Source organism: Crotalus tigris, unplaced genomic scaffold (assembly GCF_016545835.1).
Source record: "Crotalus tigris isolate CLP2741 ecotype Arizona unplaced genomic scaffold, ASM1654583v1 scf7180000018413.2111637, whole genome shotgun sequence".
In the NCBI taxonomy this organism is placed as follows: domain Eukaryota; kingdom Metazoa; phylum Chordata; class Lepidosauria; order Squamata; family Viperidae; genus Crotalus; species Crotalus tigris.
In genome coordinates this window covers 2001812-2027312 of record NW_024096990.1, presented here as the reverse complement: position 1 = coordinate 2027312, position 25501 = coordinate 2001812, and the positions used below count along the sequence as shown (strand labels likewise).

At 43.9% G+C, this 25501-nt stretch overlaps 1 protein-coding gene and 1 long non-coding RNA gene across 2 annotated transcripts; one reads left to right on the top strand and one right to left on the bottom strand.

The window, feature by feature from the left end:
• Nucleotides 1–1812: 1812 nt before the first annotated feature.
• NKPD1 (NTPase KAP family P-loop domain containing 1) lies at nucleotides 1813–17318 on the bottom strand. The gene is made up of 4 exons (XM_039352242.1): nucleotides 16438–17318; nucleotides 11462–11612; nucleotides 6442–6573; nucleotides 1813–5682 (listed from the first exon to the last, which is right to left on the bottom strand). The coding sequence occupies exons 2-4, from the start codon at nucleotides 11559–11561 to the stop codon at nucleotides 4028–4030; spliced, it is 1887 nt and encodes a 628-aa protein (XP_039208176.1). The 5' UTR covers nucleotides 11562–11612; nucleotides 16438–17318; the 3' UTR covers nucleotides 1813–4027.
• A 31-nt stretch (nucleotides 17319–17349) lies between these two features.
• LOC120312039 lies at nucleotides 17350–22197 on the top strand. The gene is made up of 3 exons (XR_005557777.1): nucleotides 17350–17914; nucleotides 19665–19821; nucleotides 21558–22197. It is a non-coding gene; the product is annotated as an uncharacterized LOC120312039 (long non-coding RNA).
• The last annotated feature ends 3304 nt before the right edge of the window (nucleotides 22198–25501 follow it).

Genomic DNA, 25501 nt, shown 5'->3' with positions numbered 1-25501 from the left:
TTTAAATACATATTTTATTAATTTTCTAGTTTTACAATCGTAAGTACTTAATAAGCAACGTGTTGTCTGGGTCCATTAGTAATTCAGTGGTACATATTAACTTTTTCAATCTAGGCCCAATATTACACCATCCAATGCTTCTTCTCTTTGTGAGTTCACAAGAAATGTACATGTTGTAATTTTCCATTTCTGCTAAAGGAATAGGCATATAGAGGCACTTAGCCAAGGTAGTTTTAGGAAAGGAGATGTGGTAAGCTGGAGAAATAGAGAGAAACTCTATATTCTGACTTAAAGCATACTTTAAGAATAGTGCACACTATTGTAGAATAGCATGTAGCTTATGAATAACATATTATCCAGGTTTATTCTTTATAAAAACTGCCTAGAGTTAGTATTTTAAAGTATAACTATGAACCAAAATGCAGCCATGTTTAACCAAAGCATGAACTCTGTTGCACACATAACTTTTAGATGAAAAGTAGGCACTCTTATAGATAAACAAGGAAGACATAAATCTTTTATAATTGAAATTATCCAGTTTGGGTAACAGTTCACCTTGTAGATAAGGCTATACCCTTAGTTAGCAAGGTGTTATAAATCAAGCCACAGAAAAGGGAGGGAAGATAAGAGGAACAAAAGGGTGCTTTTTGATCTAATAATTGGAGGATTTGGTAATTGTAATGATTGCTAGGCAGTCGGGAAAGCATGTAACCGGTTGGGCCTATCAACTGGGCTCACTTTGGAAGGATGTGGCGTGATGCACAGGACAGGGTATAAAAACCTATGCAAACGTTGATTCAGGTGTGGACTCTGAGATTTGCCATTACCAAGAGTTCCACCAGCTTTTGCAAAAGCTTTAATAAAACTTCTTTTGTTTTCCAACACCCTTGGAGGAATTTTTATTCCTCACAAATACAGTAGAACAGTGTTTCCCAAACTTGACAATTTTAAGGCATGAGGACTTCAACTCCCAGAAGTTTTCTTTGTTATCTTCAGGGAGGAGGGGGCTCCGTGGTATCCGAAGCAGAACATCTGGATTCAGTCACAGTTTTGTGCCATACAAATATTAACCTTGTAAACTCTAAAGTTTCCTCCTTCCGTTAGGTATTCAAGATGGACAGGGATTAATATTTATATGTTACTTATATGTAAGGGTGTAGGTCTATACATACGTTGCATATAGTATGTTTTCGATGTGTGTTATGTATGTGTACACTTTGAGAGGGAGCAACTAAATCTCATTTTTACTGTGTGCCATTGAGCCCACAGGGAAAAAAATGACAATAAAAGTTATCTAATTTAATCAACATTTTTGTTACATTTTCCTAATAATATCAATAATGTTGGTTTAAAACCCTAACCCTAACCTTCCCCCCAATATGACACCCCTCGCCCCCCACCAGTGAAGCCAGCACATCAAGGCTGGTGCACTCTCCCACATGCTCTCTCTTCTCTTCAATGGTCCTTTAGTTGGAAGCTAGGAAGAGATCTCCAGAGGTGGTGAGAAGCTGTAGACCAGTGTTTCTCAACCTTGACAATTTTAAGGCATGTGGACTTCAACTCCCAGAATTCCACAGCCAGCAATGCTGGCTGTGGAATTCTGGGAGTTGAAGTCCACATGCCTTAAAATTGTCAAGGTTGAGAAACACTGCTGTAGACCTTCAGGTGGATGTGGTGTCACGGGTCATCCCTCCAAATGGAGCTCTCTATCCATGCACGTAGCCACAAAGACTGACTGGTGCTCACTCAGGATGAGCAGGCATTTTGACATGGTGGATGTGGGTTGGCAGAAGGGGATCCAGCGGGCCAAAATCCAGGTGATTGGACATCCCGGTCACAGGAGTGTTCTGGAGACCGTGTTAAATGTACCGGTAGAATAGTTGAAGTTCAGGGTTGAACTGTGGGGTCCTTGATGTTCTCTGAATTTGCTTGTCTTCTTGCAGACATTTCATTAAACAAACTATGTAACCTAATCAGTGCTAGCGACTGATGATGTTACCTAATCTGGGTAATGAAACAGCTACAAGAAAACAGCCGAGTTCAGAGAGCACCAAGGACCCCTCGTGTTCAACGTCCTCATAAATCTTGGAGGCCATGTGAAATGTTCTTGAAAATTTGTGAAGAACTCTTTCAGTGAGAGGCATCAGGATTACAAAGACCTGGTTTGTAGATCAAACTATAAACCTGATTCACACAGTGCAAAACTGTGGTTTGTTCAGCTGTGGTTGACGATAACAAACCATAATGGTTGGTTCACCCAACAAAAAAAACTAAACCAACTACTTTATCACGTAGTCCGATGTGGTGAGCCAACCTACATCCTGATAGCCTAATGCTCAGCACTGGCACAAGAGGAAAAGTTCTTTGGTGCACCACTGGGTGGTGTGCTTTCCTTTCCATACAAGCAAAGATTTAGAGTGGCACCTAAATCTTTGCTAATTGGTTTTGGGGAGTGCGATAATTACCAAAAAACGATGAGTACCAAACAAATTTCCCCAAAAGGAATATTGTAGTGAGTCACAAGGCAGCCGACACTGACAAGTTCTAGTTTGTGCGTTGAGGACAAAATAAACAATGAGTATCGGGACAGAATTTTTGCATCAAAATGTGTTGAGTACCAAATTCAATGACACTGCAACCATCATAGGTACAAGCATCTGAATTTGGATCACAATACCATGGGAATGCTGCAATGGTAGCAAGTGTGAAAACTTGTGTGAAGTTGTAATTTCAAATGGTCACTAAATGAGTGGTTGTAAGCTGAGGACTTAGAACTTACACCAACTTCTACGATCCGAAGTCTTCCACATCGATAAAAAGTACTCATAATATTTCTTAATTACATACATACACAGGATCGCCTCCCAATTTAAAAACTGAGGGTTCTCCATAAAACCCACACTTTCTGCAGCCTATGTAAATTATTATTTATTTTGTAGCTGATTGATAGTCCGGGTTCTCTCGACGCTCAAGACAAAGGAGGGAGATGTCTCCCCATTTTTTTCCCAGAACAACCACCTTGTGAGGTAGGTTTACATTAAGTTGAGGTTTTCCCCAGTCCCGGAACTCAACATCTGATCAGTTGTGAATTGATACTATTGTTCAGCAGGTTTGGTATTTTTGCAATATTGTGATGCATATTTTTTTTTCACCCATAAAATATCAAAAATATAATCAAAATACATTTTGTAACCTTTGGACAATCCTGTCGGCTCACAAATATAATACTTAATCTGACAGTTGTGTATACAGATAGATCTCAACTTACAGCCACAGTTAGGACCAGACTTTCCCAGTTAAACCCAATTCTGAAACTTTTCTGCCATGGTTTTAAAGTGAATCATGTAGAGATGAAGCAAATCCAGCTTCCTCCACTGACTTCTCAAAAGCGGTCAGATGACCCTGGGATGCTGCAACCGCCATAAGTACGTGCCAGTTGCCATCCGCCTGAGTTTTGATCACATGACCATGTTGCGACAATCATAAATGGGAGGATGGGGTTGTAAATCACTTTTTCACTGCTGTTGTGACTTCCCACAGTGTTTAAAGGAATGGTTGTAAGTCAAGGACTATCTATACCAGGGGTGGGCAACTATGGCCCCTCTAGGACCTACAACCAAAACTTTTCCAACTTTTACAATTTTTTTCCTTGAAAACATTTTTTTCTCACCCAAGAAGCTTCTTCAATTATTCATGTAGAACTGAGGAAGCGTCTTAGATGAGAAGTAAGACCTTTTCAAAGGAATAAAACAAGAAAGGGCAGCTGCCTTTTGGAAAAGCACCTTAGAGACAACCACGAATCCCCATAGACATTTACAACCTATGGACTTCAACTCCCAGAAATCTTGAGTCAAGTGGCTCAGGAATTCTGGGAGTTGAAGTCCACAGGTGGTACAGGAGCCATAGTTGCCCCCGCTGATCTGTAAGCTTTCTGTCTTTCTTGTTCCCATCTTCCCAGCGAATGAAACTCGTGCTAAATTTCTTTCACCCCAGGATTTCCAGGAAGTGCACATGGAATCCATGATCTCTAAGCCCTCTTCTCTGAATTTGCTCCACCTTTGCTGTAGTTCTCCAGAGTAGCCAGAGCCTGTAGCTGTCCCATATGATACCTTATGGAATGATCTAAGTTTACAGTATACTTCAATAATTTCTTCCCTTCTTGTACGGTGAAGGGAAAATCACCGGACAAGAATTTCTCAAAAAGTTCAGGGTCGCCATCCAAGGCCATGATATTCTTGAGTTCTTTGTGCTTGGAGTAAAGCTCAGGACAGGTCTCCACAAAGACGTCCCACATCAATTCCTTCTCATAATTGTTGGGTGGTTGGCACTGCAGCTTGTCTTCCATGCATTGGAGGATCCAACTCAAGCGACACGGCCATTGGTCGGCCAACACCACCCAACTGGCGACTGCCCGGGCACAGATATTGTGCCTCAGCAGATGCTGTTGAGTCATCAACCTGATTGTAATGGGGATGGTGTTGACAATCCTCCTCATCTGGATAATGCTATCTGGGACATAATGGTAGAGACAATCTTGTTCGTTATGCAAGCAGTGAAAAGCTTCATGGATGTATTGCACTGCCAGTGCATCGATCTGTTGTTGGTCTTCTTGAACCTCTGCTTCCATGTTCACCAATGCTTCAACATTCCCTTTGGACTTTGTCACTCCCAACTCCACGTTCCTTGTAATGATGCCGTACATCAGATCTTCCCGAGTCTGGAAGGCCTCATGCAAACATCGCATCTTGGATTTGATGCCAATTTCTGGGATGGAGAATGGAAGGGTCACTGTGCGGTTGAGGTACAGGTAGCCATTGTCCGCCATTCCCTTCATGGTGCTAGCCTGCTCCAAGCAAGAAACGATGACACAGGGGTCAACCACCAGGATGAAGATGAAGGGGGCATTCCTATCGGAAAGGAGCGTGTTGATGGCGTTCAACACTCCAACCACACGTTCGGGGTAGCACATATCCAAACATGTGATCTCAAAGACAATCCTCAAACGCCGACGCTCAAAGATCTCCATGTAGTAGACAAAGCTGGTGAGGACCTCAATCTCTCTCTTCACTGCACTCATGAAACCCAAGTGGCTGGTGAACTTCTCATCGCTGGTCATGCTCTCGATCTTCTTCTTCTGGCTGAGGATCAAGTGCTTGATGACAGGACTGATGGCTATGACGAACCCTGAGCCTGAAATGGCAGCAATGGTGCTACCAAGGACCTTTAAGGTTGTGCCATCCCTTATCCCTGGCACAAGGAGGGCGGTAGTAGCCAGGCCTGCGCCAGCTAGCAACACCACCACCAGTCCTCCTGCGGCGCAGCATGTTTTCCTTTTAAGCCTCCATTCTGTTTGGGTGAATCCTGAGGCGAATTGTGGACGGCTTCCTACCACTTGGTAGAAACTCAGGGGAAGAGGACCAAATTGGTGGCGGATATGGTCACACAGGGTGGTGACCAATCCAGCCCACAATTTGTCACTGCCTGCATATTCCCAGGCGCTGAATCTTATGAAAAGGAACTCGATGGTTTTTCTTCGGAGGTGTACCTCGGTGATGACCGGTTGGTAGAAGACGATGTACCACAGTAGAGTCAGGTAGTTTATTCCTTCGGGGACTCGGGATCTCTGGTGGGTCCTCCTGTATTCTTCTTCTTCCCTTCGGATGGATTCTTTGAGCATGCATCCTGCCAAAGTCAGTTCAGAAGGGGTCAACAGAAGATCTGCCAAGTTCTCAAAGACCTCCTATCTATAGAATACTCTGTAGTTCAGGGTTGAACTACAGCAGTGGTTCTCAACCTTTTTAATGCTGCGACCCCCAACCGGTCGTAAGTCGAGGACTACTCAACTGGTGCAGCACCGTTTGCAGAATGGGACTTTTGGCGGGCTCAGCAGGGCAGAGACCGCCTGGATAATTCCTATTGGCTTTTGAAAGCCAATAGAATTAGACTCTATTCAAGAGAGTCTATTCTATTGGCTTTCAAAAGCCAATAGAATAAAAGGGAGTAGCAGAGCTAAGGAAAAGGGGGAAAAAAATGGCAGACTGCGTTGTTTGGCGACCCCCGTGAAATGGTCGTTCGACCCCAAATGGGGTCCCGACCCACAGCTTGAGAACCACTGAACTACAGAGTAGACATTTCATTACACAATTAGGGAACATCATCTGATGATGTTCCTAGGGGGGTCATGAAACATCGGCAAGAAAATCAATAAGCTCAAACACCACCAAAGACTCCACAGTCCTCCTCCTCCACTTCCTCCTCCCCTCCTCCTCCCTCCTCCTCCTCCTCCTCCTCCTCCTCCTTCCCTTCATAATTGTGTGATGGCGTGCTGACTTCTGTAAGGTCACTTCCTCTCTCCCCAGAGACCCATAGTTAAAGGACCTTTCTACTGAGGATGGGTCTACTGAGATTCTTCTCCATTGATTCCCTCAGCATGGGACTGACCTGCAATCTGGTCCAGTAAGGAGTGAATCCGTGTTCCGCATGGGGAATAAAAACCCACGGTGACTGGGGTGGAGGTATGGCACAATGTCTTCGATAAAGAGCAGCAATAAATGTCATCCTCGGTCAGCAGATCTGAGGAATGGAAAAGAAAAAAAAAGGGAATGGAAAATAACCACATATTAATGTCACTCAGGATAGCACCGAGAAAAGTTCTCGCGCTTATGACTGTCAACACATCCCCATGGTCATGTGATCAAAATTCAGGCCCTGGGCAACTGGCATGAATTTATGAAGATGGAAGCCTCCCAGGGTCATCTGATCACCATTTGTGGCTTTCCCAGCCGACGTCTGATAAACGAAGTCAATGGGGGGAAGCCAGATTCACTTAACGACCGCACAATTCACTTAACAACGGCAGTGATTTGCTTAACAATCGTGGCAAAAATGCTTGTAAAATCGGGCGCGGATGCCTCAGCAATCACCTTAACAACCACCTTGCCTAGCAACCGGAAGCAGTCTTTGCCAACCTCGGCAAACTGATGAAGTGTGGACTTCAACTCCCAGAATTCCTCAGCTAGCATTCTTTAAGAGGCGTGGATTTCTGTTCCCATCATGCATACCTGGGGAATTCTGGGAGTTGAAGTCCACGCATCTTAACGTTGCCAAGGCTGAGGAACACTACTAGTCTAAAGCATCACTATGGAAAAATTATCCCTGACAGGCCTTTTGTACCCCAAAGATCTGTCAGAAAAAAAGAGTAATTAGGATAATTAGCTGGTGTAACTCATCCTATTGTAAATGCCTCAGAGCAGAGCTGAGATTTCTTCACTGGTTTTTTTCCCCCCTCAGGTGCTTTTCTCCATTCTGGAAGGAGCTGAGTGTTAATCATCCTATTTTAGGCTTTAAGATGCCTAAAGGTTTATTTCTGGTGCATTTTCGGGATGGAAACGCAACTTTTATCAGTGTCCTTGAAGGGGGTTTCTGCCTTGCAGAAAACATAGTTTTGAGGTCGTAAGGGGTCTAGCCTTGCTGTTTTATCATGGCAGGTGTATGGTCAAAAAAGTCAAGATGGCAGTTGTGAAGAGCCAACCTCTGCCCATTTTATGTTGTGTACTTATAAACAACAGTACTGTTTGTAGATAAATCGGATAGTGATTCAGCTCAACACATATTTTTTTTTGTTAGCTTCTGCTTACATTCTGAATTTCTTCTGTGTTGGTAGTGAAATCTTCTCAGTTTATAGCCTAGGCCAGGGGTAGGCAACCTTGGCTCTTTTATGACTTGTGGACTTCAACTCCCAGAATTCCTGAGCCAGCCGTGCTGAGGGGAAAGAGAGAGGTTTCTATGCTGAGCCATGCTGGCTCAGGAATTCTGGGAGTTGAAGTCCACCCATCTCCGAGTGGCCAAGGTTGAGAAATACAGGCCTAGGCCAGGGGTGGGGAACCTTGGCTCTTTTATGACTCGTGGACTTCAACTCCCAGAAATCCTGAGCCAGCCGTGCTGAGGGGAAAGGGAGAGGTTTCTATGCTGAGCCATGCTGGCTCAGGAATTCTGGGAGTTGAAGTCCATGAGTCATGAAGGGACCAAAGTTCCCTCATGCTGGCTTAGGAATTCTGGGAGTTGAAGTCCACGAGTCATAAAAGGTTGCCTACCTCTGGCCTAGGCCGCTTTATGACTCGTGGACTTCAACTCCCAGAATTCCTGAGCCAGCATGGCTCAGCATGGATACCTCTCCCTTTCTCCTCAGCATGGCTGGCTCAGGAATTCTGGGAGTTGAAGTCCACGAGTCATAAAAGAGCTAGGGTTGCCTGCCCCTGGCCTAGGAGATATTCTCACCTAGGAGAGCAATGTCTGAACCATCTACCCAAGCGGTGCTTGCTTTGAACAGTGGATTTGACCCTGCCAAGTTTTCCCTCCTTGCCTGCAGAAATGTAGCTTTGTGAAGAGCACCACTTCCTTAGCAGCTAGTTTTCCATTCACAAGGAACGTTTGTGTAGAAATGGGTGTGTCTCAGAAACCCACACTAGACCTGCAGCCTGAAAGTTTATCTCAAGTGGGGATAACCTCGCCCCGCTGAACTTATACACCTATTCAGGGATTATAGCAATGGTGGTAGGTCAGCTATAAACTCTGGTTTATATTTTGAAATCATCCAGCAATGGAAACATAAAAGGAAGGGAAACTCCCTAAACTGTTAAAGACTTGACTCAGCACAGATTTCTTCTCACCCAGTTAAAAAGTGTGTCTCATTAAAATTGACGCAGGGTTAATTCAGGACGAGATTCACAGTTCCTTTGCAAATAAAGTTGTGAGCTGTAATGACGGTTGTAAAGTCGGTTACCACACGCTCGACTTGATTTTACAACTTTTATGTGGCAGTCGTTAAGTGAAATCTAGGAATTCCTCCTCTGGGGCCAGCAATTCCATTTCATTAGATTCCGAACTAATGAACCAAATTTGTGATGACGTGAACCCTTAAGAAGTTCGTGACCTTAAATTCCCTTTTTTCCTACTGAAAATAAATGTTTGTTTGTTTTTTTTGAAAGGCCATAAAAGCAAAACTAATGGCATGGCTTGTGTTTTGGCTTTCTAAATCTTATATAGCATTTTTTTTTTTTTTTGCCGTGGCGTGCTGACTCAGCAGTTAAGATAGTTTGAGGCCTGAGGTTTGAGACCTGAGCGTCATGCGACGGGGTGAGTCCTTGCTCCAGCTCCCGCCAAACTTGCAGGAGATGCATGCAAATGTGAGTAAATAAACAGGTACCACTTCGGATTTTACTTTGCTAGTTGATGCCCACTATAGGGGGTGCTGCTCATCTCCTTTTCAAGGCCATTGAGACAGAGTTGTCCGAAGACAATTTCTGCAATCATGTGACCAGCATGATGTCACAGAACGCGGTTACTTCCCACTGAAGTGGTACTTATTTATCTGCTTGCATTTGAATGCTTTCAAACTGCTAGGTAGGAGCTGGAGCAAGAAACGGAGCTCGCCCCGTCTCACGGCACTCAGGTCTCAAACCTTGGGCCTCAAACCATCTTAGCTGCTGAGCCACTGTGCCACCACCAAAAATGCCATCGAAGATTTAAAAAAAACGAATGCAAGGCATACCGTGATCTTTGCTTTTTAAAAATATTCTCCCTGGGATCGCTTTTTTTTTTCCCCTCCCAAGAAAATTAAATTCCTGTGATCTTAAAGAAACCGACTCCAAAAATGTTTCGGGGAATTGTTGAGGAAGTCAAAATGGTTATCATCTAGAGTTTAGATCATGGTTCTCCGACCTTTTGGTTTCTTTGGGTTGCATTGAGTGAAGAGGAATTGTCTTGGGCCACACACAAAAAATCAAATGTAGTTAATGTATATAAATAACAGACTTTATTTTTTAAAAAAATATTTTTTACTGTCAGGTGGAGATGCATCACTTGGTGTCCAGGACCGCAGACCACAGGTTGCCATGCCTGGCTTAGATATTAGAATAGAATAGAATAGAATAGAATAGAATAGAATAGAATAATAGACTGGACTGGACTGGACTAGAATAGAATAGAACAGAACAGAACAGAACAGAACAGAATAGAATAGAATAGAATAGAATAGAATAGAATAGAATAGAATAGAATAATGGACTGGACTGGACTGGACTGGACTGGAATAGAATAGAATAGAATAGAATAGAATAGAATAGAATAATAGACTGGACTGGACTAGAATAGAACAGAACAGAATAAGAACAGAACAGAACAGAACAGAACAGAATAGAATAGAATAGAATAGAATAGAATAGAATAGAGACCTTGGAGGTCTTCTAGTCCAACCTCCTGCTCAAGCAGGAGAACCTAGACCATCTCATATTGCAATAACCGAAAGTGATGCAAAAATCTGTGAAGCGTTATTTAATAACTAAGGAGGAAATAATGTGGAGCTGATTATTTGGCCCCAAATTCATTCTTTCTGAAAGATCTACATCAGGGAACAAAACATAGCAATTTAAGAGTCACTAAACTAGTTGCTTGCAAAGCCGGCAAGGGAAGGCATAATGAAGAACGGAAGAGAAAGCATTTAACATATATTATGCTAATAAAGAAAATAACTACTGTGTATGCAATCTGATTTTAAAAGCAGACGTTAATTACCTCCCCACGTACAGGAACTGTTGCAGATGTTAGAACTGTTACCTCCCCTTAAGATTAAAAGCATTCTTAAGAAAAGTTGAGGTAATAGGTCTAACTTTTGCAACAAACAAACACAAGTCTGTTTCAAAGGGCTGATGAAAAAAACTATCGGTCAAGCAGGCCTCAGTGTACCTCCATTCTTTTAGCGACCATTCCAATTGACAACGGCATTGAAAAAACTTACAGCTGGTCCTCACCTTTATGACCGTTGCAGCATCCCCAGAATCACGTGATCAAAAGCTTGGCAACTGGCATGTGTATTTACGAAACTTGCAATGAGGTCATGGGATGGACATTTGTGACCTAGGCATGCTTTTTTGACCGCCCCTTAAATCAAGGTTTAATGTACAGGTAGCCCTCGAGTTACGATCACAGCTGGGACCAGAATTTCTGTTGCTAAGCAAGCCAATTGATAAGTGAGGCACACCTGATTTTATGACCTTTTTTGCCACAGTTGTTAACAAATCACTGCAGTTGTTCACGGTCCTTAAGTGGATCCGGCTCCCCCCCCCTCCATTGACTGTGTCTGTTGGAAGCTGGCTGGGAAGGTCACACATGGCAAAAATGTGATGTCAAGAGACTGCAACCGTTGGATATAGGTGCCCATTGCCCAATGCCCAAATTTTGATCGGGGTCACCATGAGCCCCATGCTGTGATGGTTGTAAGTGTGAGGACTGTTCATAATTCACTTTTTGCCATGCCCTTGTACCTTCGAACGGTTGCTAAACGAATTGATTGTAAGTCAAGGACTAGCTGCACAAAATTTGATTTTGGGAAGAAGTGGGCTGAAATCCTTGCTGCCTTCCATTTGCCCAAATCCAGCGGCTGTGAATTAGATGCCGAGCTTACCTTCATCGTGGCATTCGGCATGGCTAAAGCCAGTCTCCCGGCTAGAGCAGAGGCACTCGGCATGGTGCAGCCTGGCGACTTCCTCATCATAGTAACTCATCAGCTCTGGAGTTGCTGGACCATCAACTGGACTTCCCAGGCAGATTGCAGCCTGCCAAAAGGAGATAAAGCAGACAGGTGATTCGACCTGGTTACCCGGGACAGGTAAGCTTCTAATGAGAATGAATGAACAGAATATAGATATCAAGCCACATCTGGGATAGATGCACTGTAGCAGGGTTTTTCTCTCTCTGCCTTTTTCTTGTTTCCAGGTTTTAGGTTAGGAAAACTGAGTCCATTGAGGAGAGAGAGAGGGAGAGAGAGAAAGAGAGAGAGAGAGAGAGAGAGAGAAAGAGAGAGAGAGAGGTGTAATTTTGGTTCTTGAAGCTCCAGATTCCACTGACCTTCACGGCTGGCCCCAACTTCTCTTTAAGTTGGAAACAAAAGTCCAATAAAATAAAAGCCCAAAGGTTTTAGGTTAGAAAAACCAAGTCCACTGAGTGAAAAGAGAGAGACACACACAGAGAAAGAGAGGTATAATTTTGTTTCTTGAAGCTCCAGATTCCACTGACCATATCAGAAACCAGTTTTAAACCAGGTTTGGCATCCCAAGGATGCTAATAGGGAGGACGAAATAGTTCAGCCACTGCAGATAGAAAGACTTTAGAAGGGATTGTATGCAGGGTGTGTGGCCTGGATATTGAACTATGGGAAATAGGGTTAACTCTGATGATGTTTCAGCAAAAAACAGATTTGATTTTTTTCCCCCTTTTCTGTTCTTTAGTGGCTTTCTCTTCCAGTGACAGAAAAAGTTTGCTTACACCAGGATTCCTTGACTGGGGCCAGAATTTCCATTCCTAAACAAGGTGGCTGCTAAGCGGGATGTGCTCAATGTTATGATCTCTTTACTATGGTTGTTAACTCCATGCCAAAAAGGACTAATTATCTCCCGGTGACTCAAATTCTTCTGCAAATAATCTCTCTTTAAGATGAAGATTATTATCAGTGGCATAGAATAGCAGCAGACATTTAAGTCCCAGACATTCCTTCACCGATGTTTAAATCCATCTTGGTGAAAATATAATTATTCTCTCTCTGTTTCTGTCTGTCCATCCATATTGGAATAAGTGACCAAACCGTGAACAATCTATGAATATTTAGACGGAAAAGAGTTCCACTGTATTTCGGGGGTTGAAATAAGAGCAATTGGGGAGATCGTAAAACAGTTTTTCTCAACCGTGGTTGTTTTAAGGTGTGTGGACTTCAACTTCTATGAGTAGCTGGATCATTCTGGAAGCCCACACATCTTTGTGCTTGCTGGCTGGGGAATTGTTGGAAGCTGAAGTCCACCCATCTGAAAGAACATGGCTGGCGATTTATGCAAGCTCAAGTCCACGCATCTCCAAGTGCCCAAAAACACTGATCTAGATTAAGGTTATTATGCAAACAGATTAAGAGTATTAATCTTTGAACTCTACTTTACAAATCCCAGGGGGTGGGTCACCCAATTTGCAAATGCAGTGTTGGCAATAGGCCACCCATGATGTTTTTTCACTGAACATCTGCAGAACACCAGTATTTAATATTTCCCTTTTCTTCCAAGAAATACACTGCATAAAACCCCGCAAGAGATTTTGCTTAGTTTGTTTGCTTTCTTCAGCTTTTCTTTTGCTCCAAATGCTTCTGCAGTGCCCTGGGGGGGGGGGTAGAGAAGAGAAGCATGCTGGCTGGGGAATTCTGGGAGTTGATGTCCACCCAGCTTAAATTAGGCCAGGTTGAGAAACATTGCTGCAAGATATTCCTCCCAATTAGTTAAGGAGATTAAATCAAGAAGGTTAGCTTGAAGCCCTATCAATCTGATCCAGAAATTCTCTACCTTCGCTCATGTGCTACTCGGAGGAGGAGAGCATCTGTTGTAAAATGAGGGCAATAGGCAGGCCTAGCTCTCGTGATGTCAGTGGGTGAAGATCTAATTGCCAGTCTACAGTGCCAGGTAAACAAAATCTTCAAGGGATGACCTCAAACGCAGCTCAGTGACTAAGCCTGCAGGGGTGGCGTTGGAGAAGGCTCACCGTGTGATCCCAACCAAACCGTGATCAGATCTTCCAGGGATTGATTAAAAGAGGCATTTCCTGTATTACCTCTTCCTCCTCCAGCCTCGAAAACAGCTGGATTTACAAATCAACCACACAGCACGGTTGAGTCCTTTGCGTTACGAGCCCAGCTGAGCCCCAAAACGGCTGTGCCGAAGTGAAACATTGGTTAAGTTGAGTTGTGCCCCCCCTTTGCGATTTTTCTTGCCACGGTCGTTAAATAAATCACTGCAGTTGTTAGGAACCCCGTTGTTAAGTGAATCCGGCTTCCCCAATGCCTTTGCTTGTCCAAAGGTCGCCCAAGGGGATCACTTGACCCTGGGACACTGCGACCGTCATAAGTACATGCCAGTTGCCAAGCATGGGGGTTTTGATCAAGTGACTCATGAGGACGCTGCAAGGGTCGTAACTGTGAACAACCGTCATGCCTTGCTTTTTTCAGCGCCGTTGTAACTATGAACGGTCACTAAAGGAACTGTTGTAAGTCGAGGACTACCTGTAAAAGCATAGCAACCCGGGTACCTTTGAATGCTTGACTACCAGGGATCTCTGTTTTTCAGACAGGCCCCACAGAGCCTTTGAACCTTCGCCAGGGGTTGCCAACCACTGCCAAAGCTGCTACATCTGTATTTTCTTTCTTTAACCAACCCCCTGACACCCCCGGCAGCTGCAGAAGAAGCAGAGATCCAACGGGAAGCTACTCCATCCTTCCACTTTTAACCTGGGGAAATGTTGAATGCTGAATGGATATTTTTTGCAAAGGGATTAGGACAGCGGTTCTCAACCTGTGGGTCGGGACCCCATTTGGGGTCGAACGACCATTTCACGGGGGTCGCCAAACAACGCAGTCCGCCATTTTTTTCTCCCTTTTCCTTAGCTGTGCTCCTCCCTTTTATTCTATTGGCTTTTGAAAGCCAATAGAATAGACTCCCTTGAATAGAGTCTAATTCTATTGGCTTTCCAAAGCCAATAGGAATTGTCCAGGCTGTCTCTGCCCTGCTGAGCCCGCCCAAAGTCCCATTCTGCAAATGGTGCTGCACCAGCTGAGTAGTCCTCGACTTACGACCGGTTGGGGGTCGCGGCATTAAAATGGTTGAGAACCACTGGATTAGGAGGTGATGAGCAGAATATGTTTTTCAGAGCCAGCTCTGTTCCTGTCTCTTCACCTGTTCTAAAGGAGGGAAGGTATCTCACTATAAATAGCCCCAAAAGGGAGTTGGTTCAATGCCTTGGCTATTTTTGATTTCCTACTTTGCGTCTCTCTCTCTCTCCTCTCTCTCTCTCTCTCTCTCTCTCCCAGAACAATGTGGCTTTGTAGTTGCTTGGCATACATCTTGATAATTTCAATTTTGGCTTCCTTCTTTGATGCTATGAACCCTGTTGACTAAGCCTTCAGATCTCTTACTCATAGTTTATGGCACAAACCACACAACTAAGTGGCTTTGCCCAATTCGTGACGTTTCTCTCTCACAAGGGCTGTGGTCATAAAACTCTAGTTGGTTACTTAGGGTTAATGTCACCTAGTTTGGGGCATGAAACGTCTGCAAGGAAGCAACTAAGCTCAGAAGGCCCCAAGAACCCTCAACTCAACCTTGAGCTACAGATATTCTCCTCCAAGCCAAATCTAAGAGTTTCACATTCTAGCAAAATGTGTGAATCAACTTTCTATCAGCTTATTCTTTCCCATATTTCAAAATTCCTTACTTGTGATAGTAATAGCAAAGGAACGACACCCATATCTTTCCTTTTAATATGAGTGTTTCCTAAGCTGATCTTTCACGTCCATACAAGCTCGGCTGTTTTGGAGGACAATAAGTAAATAAATAAATACATTCTTGCAGACGGTTTCCTTTCAAAAGTTGGAAAGTTTGTGATCGTTGTCCCGAGATTCCCATTCTTGGATGATGGCTAAATATTGACCATCTTCAGCTCGTTTTTATGTATGATTAAGCCTGGCTTTCCAAGAACGAAACAGACTATAAATATCCCCTCTACAAAGATTCTACTTTGACATTTTTCATCTACTAACACAAGTAATCCTTGACTTGCGACCACTATGATCTGCTGCTAAGTGAGACAGAGGTTAAGTGAGTTTTGAGCCATTTTACAACCTTGCTTGCCACAGTTGTTAAGTGAATCACTGCAGTTGTTCATTTAGTAACACGGTTGTAATTGTCATGGGGATCACGTGACCCCGGGACACTGCGCCCGTCATAACTGTGAGTCGATTGGCAAGCGTCTGAGTTTCGATCCTAGGGATGCTGCCATGGTTGTAAGTGTGAATACCGGACATAAAAGGTCACACTTTCTTCAGTGCCATTGTAACTTTGAGCGATCACTAAACAGACTGTCGTAAGCCGAGGACTCCCCTGTACGTGAAGGAACAGCCTTGGGCGACTCATTGAATTAACCTGATAGGGATGTTGTTAACAAAAAAAATTATACAGCACTTTTCTCCCCTGTTTCATCAGTTAACATCCAAGAGAGATAGAAGAGAAGGTCTAAATAGGCTGGTGCCAAGAGGGTCAGAAGCCCCGTGGCTGGGAATTATGGGAGCTGAGGTCCAGCACACCCACAGGTTGGAGAAAGTTCTTGGGTCCTGCGGCGTGTTTGTACCAGCTTTTTTGTAACAGGTGAGGAGGAAGAAATAAGAATATTGGGAGCTTAGTCATCCCAAACACCAACCCCCACTTCAGTATCCTTCCGGGGGGAGAATTGCGGGTCAGGAGAGAGACCCTGTCATTTTAGCAATCTCTTCCTTTCCTCCAGTCAGCACAAGCCCCTTGCCCTGTCTGAGGTCTGACCCATTTCTCCATCAGCGCCTTCAACGTGAAAGATACTCACCCCAGATCACATAAGTTGCTTGGAGAAGACAGCCAAGTCCTCAAGCTCTAAACACCTCCTTTCTTCTCTACCCTACGGGTACCCAAAGTGTCAAATTGGATGAGCTGGAGGGTTTTTACAGGTCTTGGCAAGGCACCGGTCCTCAAGATTCCTCTCCTTGCCTGCAGAACATCCTGGATGCGTTCCTCCTCCAGAGGACTTTCCAGGACAAAGATTGCAGCAGCTTCTTAAATCTCCCTCAACCTGTTTTTGGGCCCAGATTGCGAAAGGCAGAAAGGAGGGATGCAGGCGGCTTTCGCCATTCACACCTCCACCTCGACACAGGAGAAGCACGCGGGCCAGACTGCAGGAAGCAAACCTAACCTGGAATTATTTTGAATGTGGGTGTCTTTTTTTTTCTTCCTTTCCTTGATGTTCAAGTTCATTTCTTCCCATTTAGCTTTGGATAGTCCAGGTTGTGCCAAAAAGATTGAACAAGATATAGGAACACCTTGGAGCTGAGAATGCCGGCATTAATCACTCAAGGATTGAGGGTGACGTTACCCATTCAGTCACGTCAGACTCTCGCTGATTCTATGGGCCAGATGTTAAGTGAGTAATGGGGTTAAGTTGTGGGTTTCCCCCACTGACTTTTCTTGTCAAGAGGTTGCCAAAAAGGATCACGTGACCCCGGGATCCTCGTAAATATGAGCCGTTTGCCAAGCGTCCTAGAATTGACCACGTGCCCCTGCAGAGGCTACAACGGTCGTAAGTGTGAGAAACGCTCCTAAGTCACTTTTTTCAGTGCTGTTGCAACTTTGAACGGTTACTAAATGAACTGTTGTAACTTGAGGACCACCTGTATCAGTCTCAACCCGCACTTGTAACCTTCAGCCTTGCCTTTTGACACCACGATCTTAAAGTCATGTTTCTTGGTAGCTTGAGAACGGGTGGACTTCAACTCCTAGATGTCTCCAGTTTAGCCAGGCTGGCTGGGAAATTCTGGGAGCTGAAGTCCTTCCATCTTCAGGTTGGCAAGGCTGGCGAACCCTGAAGACCCCAGAAGTCCACCACCAGAAGTCCAGACTCTCTCAGGGAGCTGCAGTTTTTTAACCCAGCAAGCGATAAAGTACCCAATGGAATTAATCACATTTATTTAGCTGGATCCCTCTCGAGTGATGTGACGTCAAATGGACCTTTGTCCTTCCTGTGCCCACTCTTGACTCCGATGCCACCTTCTTTGGGGAATGTAGGTTCTGACAGGTTGGCCAAGCACCTGACCTGGCTTTCCTCTCTTCCAACATGTCACATCCCAAATCTGGATCCCGTTGAAAGCCGTGGGACTTCCTTAATGAATCAATATGGGATTCTGGTACAGATCGAATCCATTGTTTCCCGAGAAAATAGGCACCCATTCAAGGAAGACTCAGCCAGCTTCAACTGAGGTTTTCTTCCAAAGGAGGATGGTGGAGGATTTGCAATCGGCCATATTTTTAAGGTAGGTTTCTGCCACCTCCTGGTGGTGGTGATGATAATAATAATAATGTTGGAAGGGACCTTGGAGGTCATCTAGTCCAACCCCCTGCTCAGGCAGGAAACCCTATCCCATTTCAGACAAATGGCTGTCCAGTCTCTTCTTAAAAACTTCCTGTGTTGGAGCATTCACCGCTTCTGGAGGCAGGCTGTTCCACTGGTTAATTGTTCTCACTGTTGGGAAGTTTCTCCTTAGTTCTAGGTTGCTTCTCTCCTTGATCAGTTTCCATCTGGTGCTTCTTAATAATAATAATAATAAAGTTGGAAGGGACCTTGGAGGTCATCTAGTCCAACCCCCTGCTCAGGCAGGAAACCGTATCCCATTTTGGACAAATAGCTGTCCATCTCTTCTTAAAAACCTCCAGTGTTGGAGCATTCACCGCTTCTGGAGGCAGGTTGTTCCACTGGTTAATTGTTCTCACTGTCAGGAAGTTTCTCCTTAGTTCTAGGTTGCTTCTCTCTTTGGTTAGTTTCCATCCGTTGCTTCTTGTCCTGCCTTCAGGATGTTGGTGGTGATGATGTTTATCCATTCATTTGTGTCCAATTCTTGGTGATCCAAAAATTGGTCAGGTCTCTTCACAGTTTTTTCTGTGCTTTGGTTGGGGTCAGCTTTCACGGTAATCTCCCTGCCATGAAAAAGCACTGCTGGGGGCACGGAGAAGTAATTTCCAGCAATAACTTGGGCTCCTTCTTCCCAAGGAGTTAGCAACCCCATTTTTATTTTTTTATTTTTATTTTTTGGCCATGGAATCCATAGCCAAACCAGTTTCTATCCTCTGTGTGATGGTGGTGTTGCAGCTGTAAACAAGGAAGCTTCCCAACTCCACCTTTTTTCAATTTCACATTGGGTCTTGAAAGGTGCTGGGCATGTAAGTGGGGGAGCTGGGGAAGGGTCTGCATTGTGAAAGACCACAAAAGCTTGGAACAGATGAATGGAATGGAATAGAACAGAACAGAATAGAATAATGGAATGGAGTAGAAGGATAGAGTAGAGTAGAGTAGAGTATAGAATAGAATAATGGAATGAAGTAGAAGAATGAATGGAATGGAATGGAATGGAATAGAATAGAATAGAATAGAATAGAATAGAATAGAATAGAATAGAATAGAATAGAATGAAGTAGAAGAATAGAACAGAACAGAACAGAACAGAATAGAATAATGGAATGGAGTAGAAGAATAGAGTAGAATAGAATAATGGAATGGAATAGAGTAGAATAGAATAGAATAGAATAGAATAGAATAGAATAGAATAGAATAGAATAGAATAGAATAATTTCACTAAATCTACCCTAAGGAGCATACTTTAAATGAGATTTTGTGGCATACAGCTCTCAGACGGTAGCCACCTCCAATATGCAACATACTCTACGTAAACCTGATGGGGGAAGGGCACCCTCCTCTAACCTCCATGGGTCTCCAGGAAGGCTGAAATGCAACACACTAGTCCTCTTCTAACCGCTGCACCACCACGGCTCGCGTGTTTACCTTCCTGTTTGCTTCCACGGGATCATGCTCTGCTCCCTCGGTGTCCAGTGTGGGCTTGGCTGCTGCAACCTGGCTGCACATCAATGAAGCTCAGCCTGCAACTCCCTCACCTGTCGACTTTAGGGCTCCTGTGGAAGTCCTCAATTATCCCTTTCTTTTAATCCCTCCCATGGCTTCCCTGCCCCCCCCCCACCCCCCTCTCCTTTCTTTGATTTTGTGAATGGCAGAGGAATGCTGTGACTAAACCTTGGAGCAGCACAAAACGTGGGACCTTCTCCAATCAAAATAATTATTAGCCGTATGAAGCAGAAAATCAAGCCGGACCAGGAATAGCGGTAGATGCTAAGAGAAAGGAAATTAAACACCCCTTTCCTTCTTCTCCACGTGAGTTACGGCACGGGCACTTATTTATTTTATGATTTTTTTATATATATATGTACATAAATTCGCAGCAAAAACCTTGTAAATCATAGTCACGTAACCGCAGGACTTACTGCAAAAGCGGTAAAGGCCAGCTGGTTACTGAGCGGTCAAAAGGTGGTCACATGACCGTGGGGGTGGGGTGGGGGGGGTCAGAGGTCAGAACTTCGAATCAGACCATATGTCCTCTAGCGGCGCTTCCCAACAGAGTGAGCTGCGGTACAGTTTTGATCTGTCTTCAGTTGGCTCAGCCGTTTAGATAAGATGAACTGTCAAGGTCCAGACAGTTTCTCAGCTTTCTTCTGTATTTCCTCCATTTCAGCTTGGCCAATACAGGCGATCCTCGACTTACAACAGTTCATTTAGTGGCCGTTCAAAGTTGCAACGGCACTGGAAAAAAGTAACTTGTGACTGTTTTTCACATTTACAACCGTTGCAGTATCTCCATGGTCACGTGATCATAATTCAGCCACTGGGCAACTGACTCGTATTTATGATGGTTGCAGTGTCCCGGGGGGGGGGGTCACGCGATCTCCTTTTGTGACCAGAAGGCAAGCCAAGTCAACGGGGGAAGCCCAATTCTCTTATCAACTGTGCTACTCACTTAACAACTGCAGGGGTCCACTGAACGGGGGCCAGAAAGGTCGTAAAAGGGGGCAAAATTCACTTAAGAGCTGTCTCGTTTATCAACAGAAACGTTGGGCTCAGTTGTGGTTGTAAGCCGAGGACCAATTGTACGTTTGTGTTCACGTTTCGTTCTACATTGCCATTTTGGATGTACGTTTCATTGTTTGTACGCGTATAGCCATATTCTAGGTCAGGGGTAGGCCGCCTTGGCTCTTTTATGACTGGTGGACTTCAACTCCCAGAATTCCTGAGCCAGCCACGCTGAGGAGAAATGGAGAGGTTTCCAACCTGAGCCATGCTGGCTCAGGAATTCTGGGAGTTGAAGTCCACGAATCATAAAGCGGCCTAGGCCTAGGCAGGCAACCTTGGCTCTTTTATGACTCGTGGACTTCAACACCCAGAATTCCTGAGCCAGCATGGCTCAGGTTGGAAACCTCTCCCTTTCCCCTCAGCACGGCTGGCTCAGGAATTCTGGGAGTTGAAGTCCATAAGTCATAAAGCGGCCTAGGCCTAGGCAGGCAACCTTGGCTCTTTTATGACTCGTGGACTTCAACACCCAGAATTCCTGAGCCAGCATGGCTCAGGTTGGAAACCTCTCCCTTTCCCCTCAGCACGGCTGGCTCAGGAATTCTGGGAGTTGAAGTCCACGAGTCATAAAAGAGCCAAGGTTGCCTATCCCTGTTAAATCTAATTTTTTGTTGAAGAGTGTAATAGTGGTATAACAGGAAGTCTCCATCTGCCCCAAATTGGACTGGCTAGGTATCCACCCATCTGGTTTAAGGATACACCAAAGGAAACGTCGCAATGTGACCTCCCTATTTTGGGGTGATTCAATCAAAGGGACTCTTAGCTTGCACCCCAAGAGTCCCAAACACCCCACAGCTCCCTCGTGCCATAAAAGCCTTCTAATAAATTAAACCACAATGCTCAGAAGTAGATGAAGAAAGTGGGGAGCGTCTAGGAGTAATTACGGGATGATTCTTGAGGATGTTTTATTTTTTAGATTGCTATTAAGTCCAGGGAGGGTGTTTCTCGTCTGTCGGTTACCTTCCGCTTTTCTTCAAACCACACAGGTGTGCTGGGCTGTTGGAAAAGCACTGTAGTTTCCTGCACTGTGTTTGCGTGGCCAGGATGTACCTTCACGCAGGAAGTCAGAAAATGGAATCCCTCAGTTGGCCCAAACTGCACAAAGGCTTCATAGGATCAGAAAGACCGTGATTTAATGCATGCTTCTCTCAAACCACCTCACATCCTGGCTCTGTCTGCAACAGTTTGGTGACAGAATGATTGCAGCAAAATGGTTTGCTGGTTATTCGGGGTAATCGCAAAACGGAGACACGATTCTGCAAAAGATTCAGCTGTGCCGGGAGAAGTAGCCCTTGATTTACAAACATTTGCTTGGCGGCCGTTCAAAGTCACACCAGCACTGAAAAAAAAAAAGACTTACAACCAGTCCTCGGGCTTATAACTGTCGCAGCAGCCCCATGGTCATGGGATCAAAATTCACATTTCAGCAATCCCTTTTTTCAGCTCACCTGATTTCCATTTGTGACCTTCTCAGTCCGTTTCTGGCAAGTAAAATCAATAGAGAGTCACTTAATGGCTGCAATGATTCACTTAACAACCATGTTTTTGGAGATTCAGTCATCCAGGTCATGGTTGTCCCAAAGGTGCTTTTTCCAAAAGTAACTGGATTTTCATTGTTTTTCCTTGAAGACCTTTCGCTTCTCATCCAAGAAGCTTCTTCAGTTCTGACTGAACTTTCATTGTTTTTCCTTGAAGACCTTTCGCTTCTCATCCAGGAAGCTTCCTCAGTTCTGACTGGACTTTCGTAGTTTTTCCTTGAAGACCTTTTGCTTCTCATCCAGGAAGCTTCCTCAGTTCTGACTGGACTTTTGTAGTTTTTCCTTGAAGACCTTTCGCTTCTCATTCAAGAAGCTTCTTCAGTCATAAGTCGAGGACTGCCTGTACTGGAAACATAAGCTTTTTTGTTTGTTTGTTTGTTTTAAAGCATTTTGAAAGCATCCCTTAGGTGTCCTGGAAGAGCATTCCAAGCATAACAAATTGTAAAAATGGCTAATGTCTTATTTTTGTTCATATGAGGATGGCTGAGATCCTGGAGCGTATCTAATTTCTCCTGATTTTTAGTTTTGCATTTCTAATATTTCTTTTTAAGAAAAATCAGCTTTTTGGTCATGGGAGGTGAGAAGGAATCTGTGAACCACTTTTCTTTCCAAAATAGGTTTTACTTACATATGAATTGGATGTTGGAAAAGAAGGCTCAGAAGCAAAGGCTAGGAACTCAGGATCACCATTAACTGTGTTGGCTGGGGATGATGAGTTCTGTAGTCTGGACACGTACAGAAGAGACTAGTGTGAAGACGTTGTTTCAATATTAAACTCCTTGGTTTTAAACTCGCTGCACCCAATTGTCCTTAGTAGCAGTTACCAAAACAAAAACAAAAACAACTATAAATCAACTATAAAATTTGAAGTATTTATAAGTGTCTCATTTGGCTCCGTCTTAACTGAGACAAAATCATTAAGGCAATTAAGTTAAGAACAATGCCCAATTAGCATAAGCTTCACCCTTTCTAAATAGGATAGGCATTAAAATAAAGCAAACCAACCAGGCACGCCCGTTTTGATGCTTCTTTCAATTACAATGCCTGGATAAAGTCACACAAATGAAATGTCAGATTTTGCTGGACTGACCAGCTTTAGTCGCATTTAAATTGCTTAAGTTGGACTCTTAAGTTGCTGTGATCAATTTGAGTATTGTTATACAGGGAGCGCTTTGCTTACTTTGAAGTTATAAAAAAGGGATTTACGACTTGTTTTCACTGTTGCAGCATCCCCAAGGTCACGTGATCAAAATTTGAGTGCTGGCAACTGGCATGAATTGCGACAGTCGTTGTGACCTTCCCATCCAGCTTTTGACAAGCAAAGTCAAAGGGTGAAAGCTGGATTCATTTAACAACTGCACGATTCACTTGTTTGTTTGTTTTATTCGTATCAGAGGCACCACAATGAAAATAAGGCAGGCTATATGACGTAATGTTTAAAATATAAAATACAAGATTAAAATACAAATCGAAGAGATCTTGTGGTCTATGGAGATTCTCAGTCAGCCAGGTTATGGGTGTCCGAAACGTGTTTTTCTTTGAAGACATTTCACTTCTCACTCAAGAAGCTTCTTCAGTTCTGACTGGACTTTTGTTGCTTTTGCTTGACGATGTTTTCCTTCTCATCCAAGAAGCTTCTTCAGTTCTGACTGGACTTTCCTTGTTTTTCCTTGAAGACGTTTCTCTTCCATTTCTTCAGTTCTGACTTCAGTCGAGTCAGAACTGAAGAAGCTTCTTGGATGAGAAGCGAAACATCTTCAAAGAAAAATCAGAAAGTCCAGTTGCTTCTTGAAAAAGCAACTTTTGGGGAAATCTTGCCCAGAAATTAGAAATATTAATTGTGTTCCATCACACTTCCAGGAGATCCTCAAGTGTACACTGATCAGGAAACAAAGGGCAGATATACTTATGTGTGGTTGTCTGCATATCACTACAATCACAAAGAGCAGAAGCAACCGGATAGCCCCATTTGTTCAGGGTGTCTCTGGGACTTAATTGATTGTTGTATTTAGAAGATGATGGCTGGCTGGGGAATTCTGGGAGTTGAAGTCCACCCATCGTATAATAGTCCACGTTGAGAAAACACTAATCTGGAAAGACTTGTTGAAGGAAAAATCTTCATCATGGTTCAGTCCAAGCCGGGAATAAACAACATGGTGACTGCTTTAGAAAGAAGTGAGGGAAGTTAGCCCAGAGAAGGAAATATTAAAATGGTAGAAAAAATATATTTTTCAAAAGGACTTTTTTTAAAACCAAACCTGGCCCCAAATCTATCTCTCTGCCCCAAGCAAGAGCTAGGCCCATACAAACGCAGATGTAAAACCATCAGAAAGTTGGAGCCAGAGCAATCAAGAAGACAAAGAGAAGATCTGCATACCCCACCCAAACTCTAGGAGTCATTAGTCCCATCACCTGGGAAGCAGGATATGATAATAGGATTAAACCACAGATATCAAGGCCTAGACAAACACTCAGAAACAGCCTCAAGGTTCATGCCACAGGAACAGGAAACTATTCCAAACAAGGCTAGAGAGGGTATAAAAAAACCTACTGCCCATGTGCTCAATCTCTTTCCTCTCCTCTGCTCCTTCCTGCAAGGACCATGTTTCTGCTTCTTCAATAAACTGTAACCTTCTTCCCAAAGCAGTCTCCATATTGCTTATTTATTCCCGGCTTGGATGAACCAGGATGAAGATTTACTTCTCACAGAAGGTTGCAGTTTATTGAAGAGGAGAGCCAGATAGGAAAATGGCTCTGGAAGAAAAGAGAGAGAGCATATGTAGGGAGTGGGTTTTTATACCCTCTGCAGCCTTTTGTTTGGACTTGTTTCCTGTTCCTGTTTGAGGCTTTGTATTTCCTGTGTCATGTACTTTGAGCTGAGTCTGAGTGTGTCCCTTTGGCATCTATGGGTTAATCCTATTAGGTCCTGTCCTAGAATTTGGGTGGAGTATGTAGATTTTAGGTGTCTTTGTCTTCCTAAGCTTCTAGCTGGAGGGCTCCAACCTTCCTGAATGGATTATTACATCTGCATTTCTACAGAGCTGGTTTTGCTTGGGGGAGGGAGACTTAGGGCTATTAAGAAAAACTGGGCATGCTTTTCTACCTCTTTAATATTTCCTTCTCAGGGGGGGGGTGTGACTTCCCACAGACTGAATATTCTTCTGGTATCTTATTTCTAGCAATTTCATGGACATTTCTTTGCGGTTGACTTTGAAGAGCTAAGCTGAATAGGATCCGGTTGAGAACTTAATTAAAAAAAAATCTGATTTTTTTCCCCAAGGAACCATGCTGTGACAGCCATAGCCACCTCCTTCCCCTGTAATTAATGGACTAATCAGCAGAAATTGCTGATATTTGCTATTGTTCTCTTTCGGGAAGACGTTATTATATAT

What these genes read in the sequence shown, in the direction of transcription:
- NKPD1 (XM_039352242.1), bottom strand. Translation starts at nt 11,561, where the DNA reads ATGAGTTACTATGATGAGGAAGTCGCCAGGCTGCACCATGCCGAGTGC. An exon ending in TGCCGAATGCCACGATGAAG is followed by an intron (nt 6,574 to 11,461) that starts GTAAGCTCGGCA and finishes TCCATTCCTCAG; the next exon opens with ATCTGCTGACCGAGGATGAC. An exon ending in CTTACTGGACCAGATTGCAG is followed by an intron (nt 5,683 to 6,441) that starts GTCAGTCCCATG and finishes TGACTTTGGCAG; the next exon opens with GATGCATGCTCAAAGAATCC.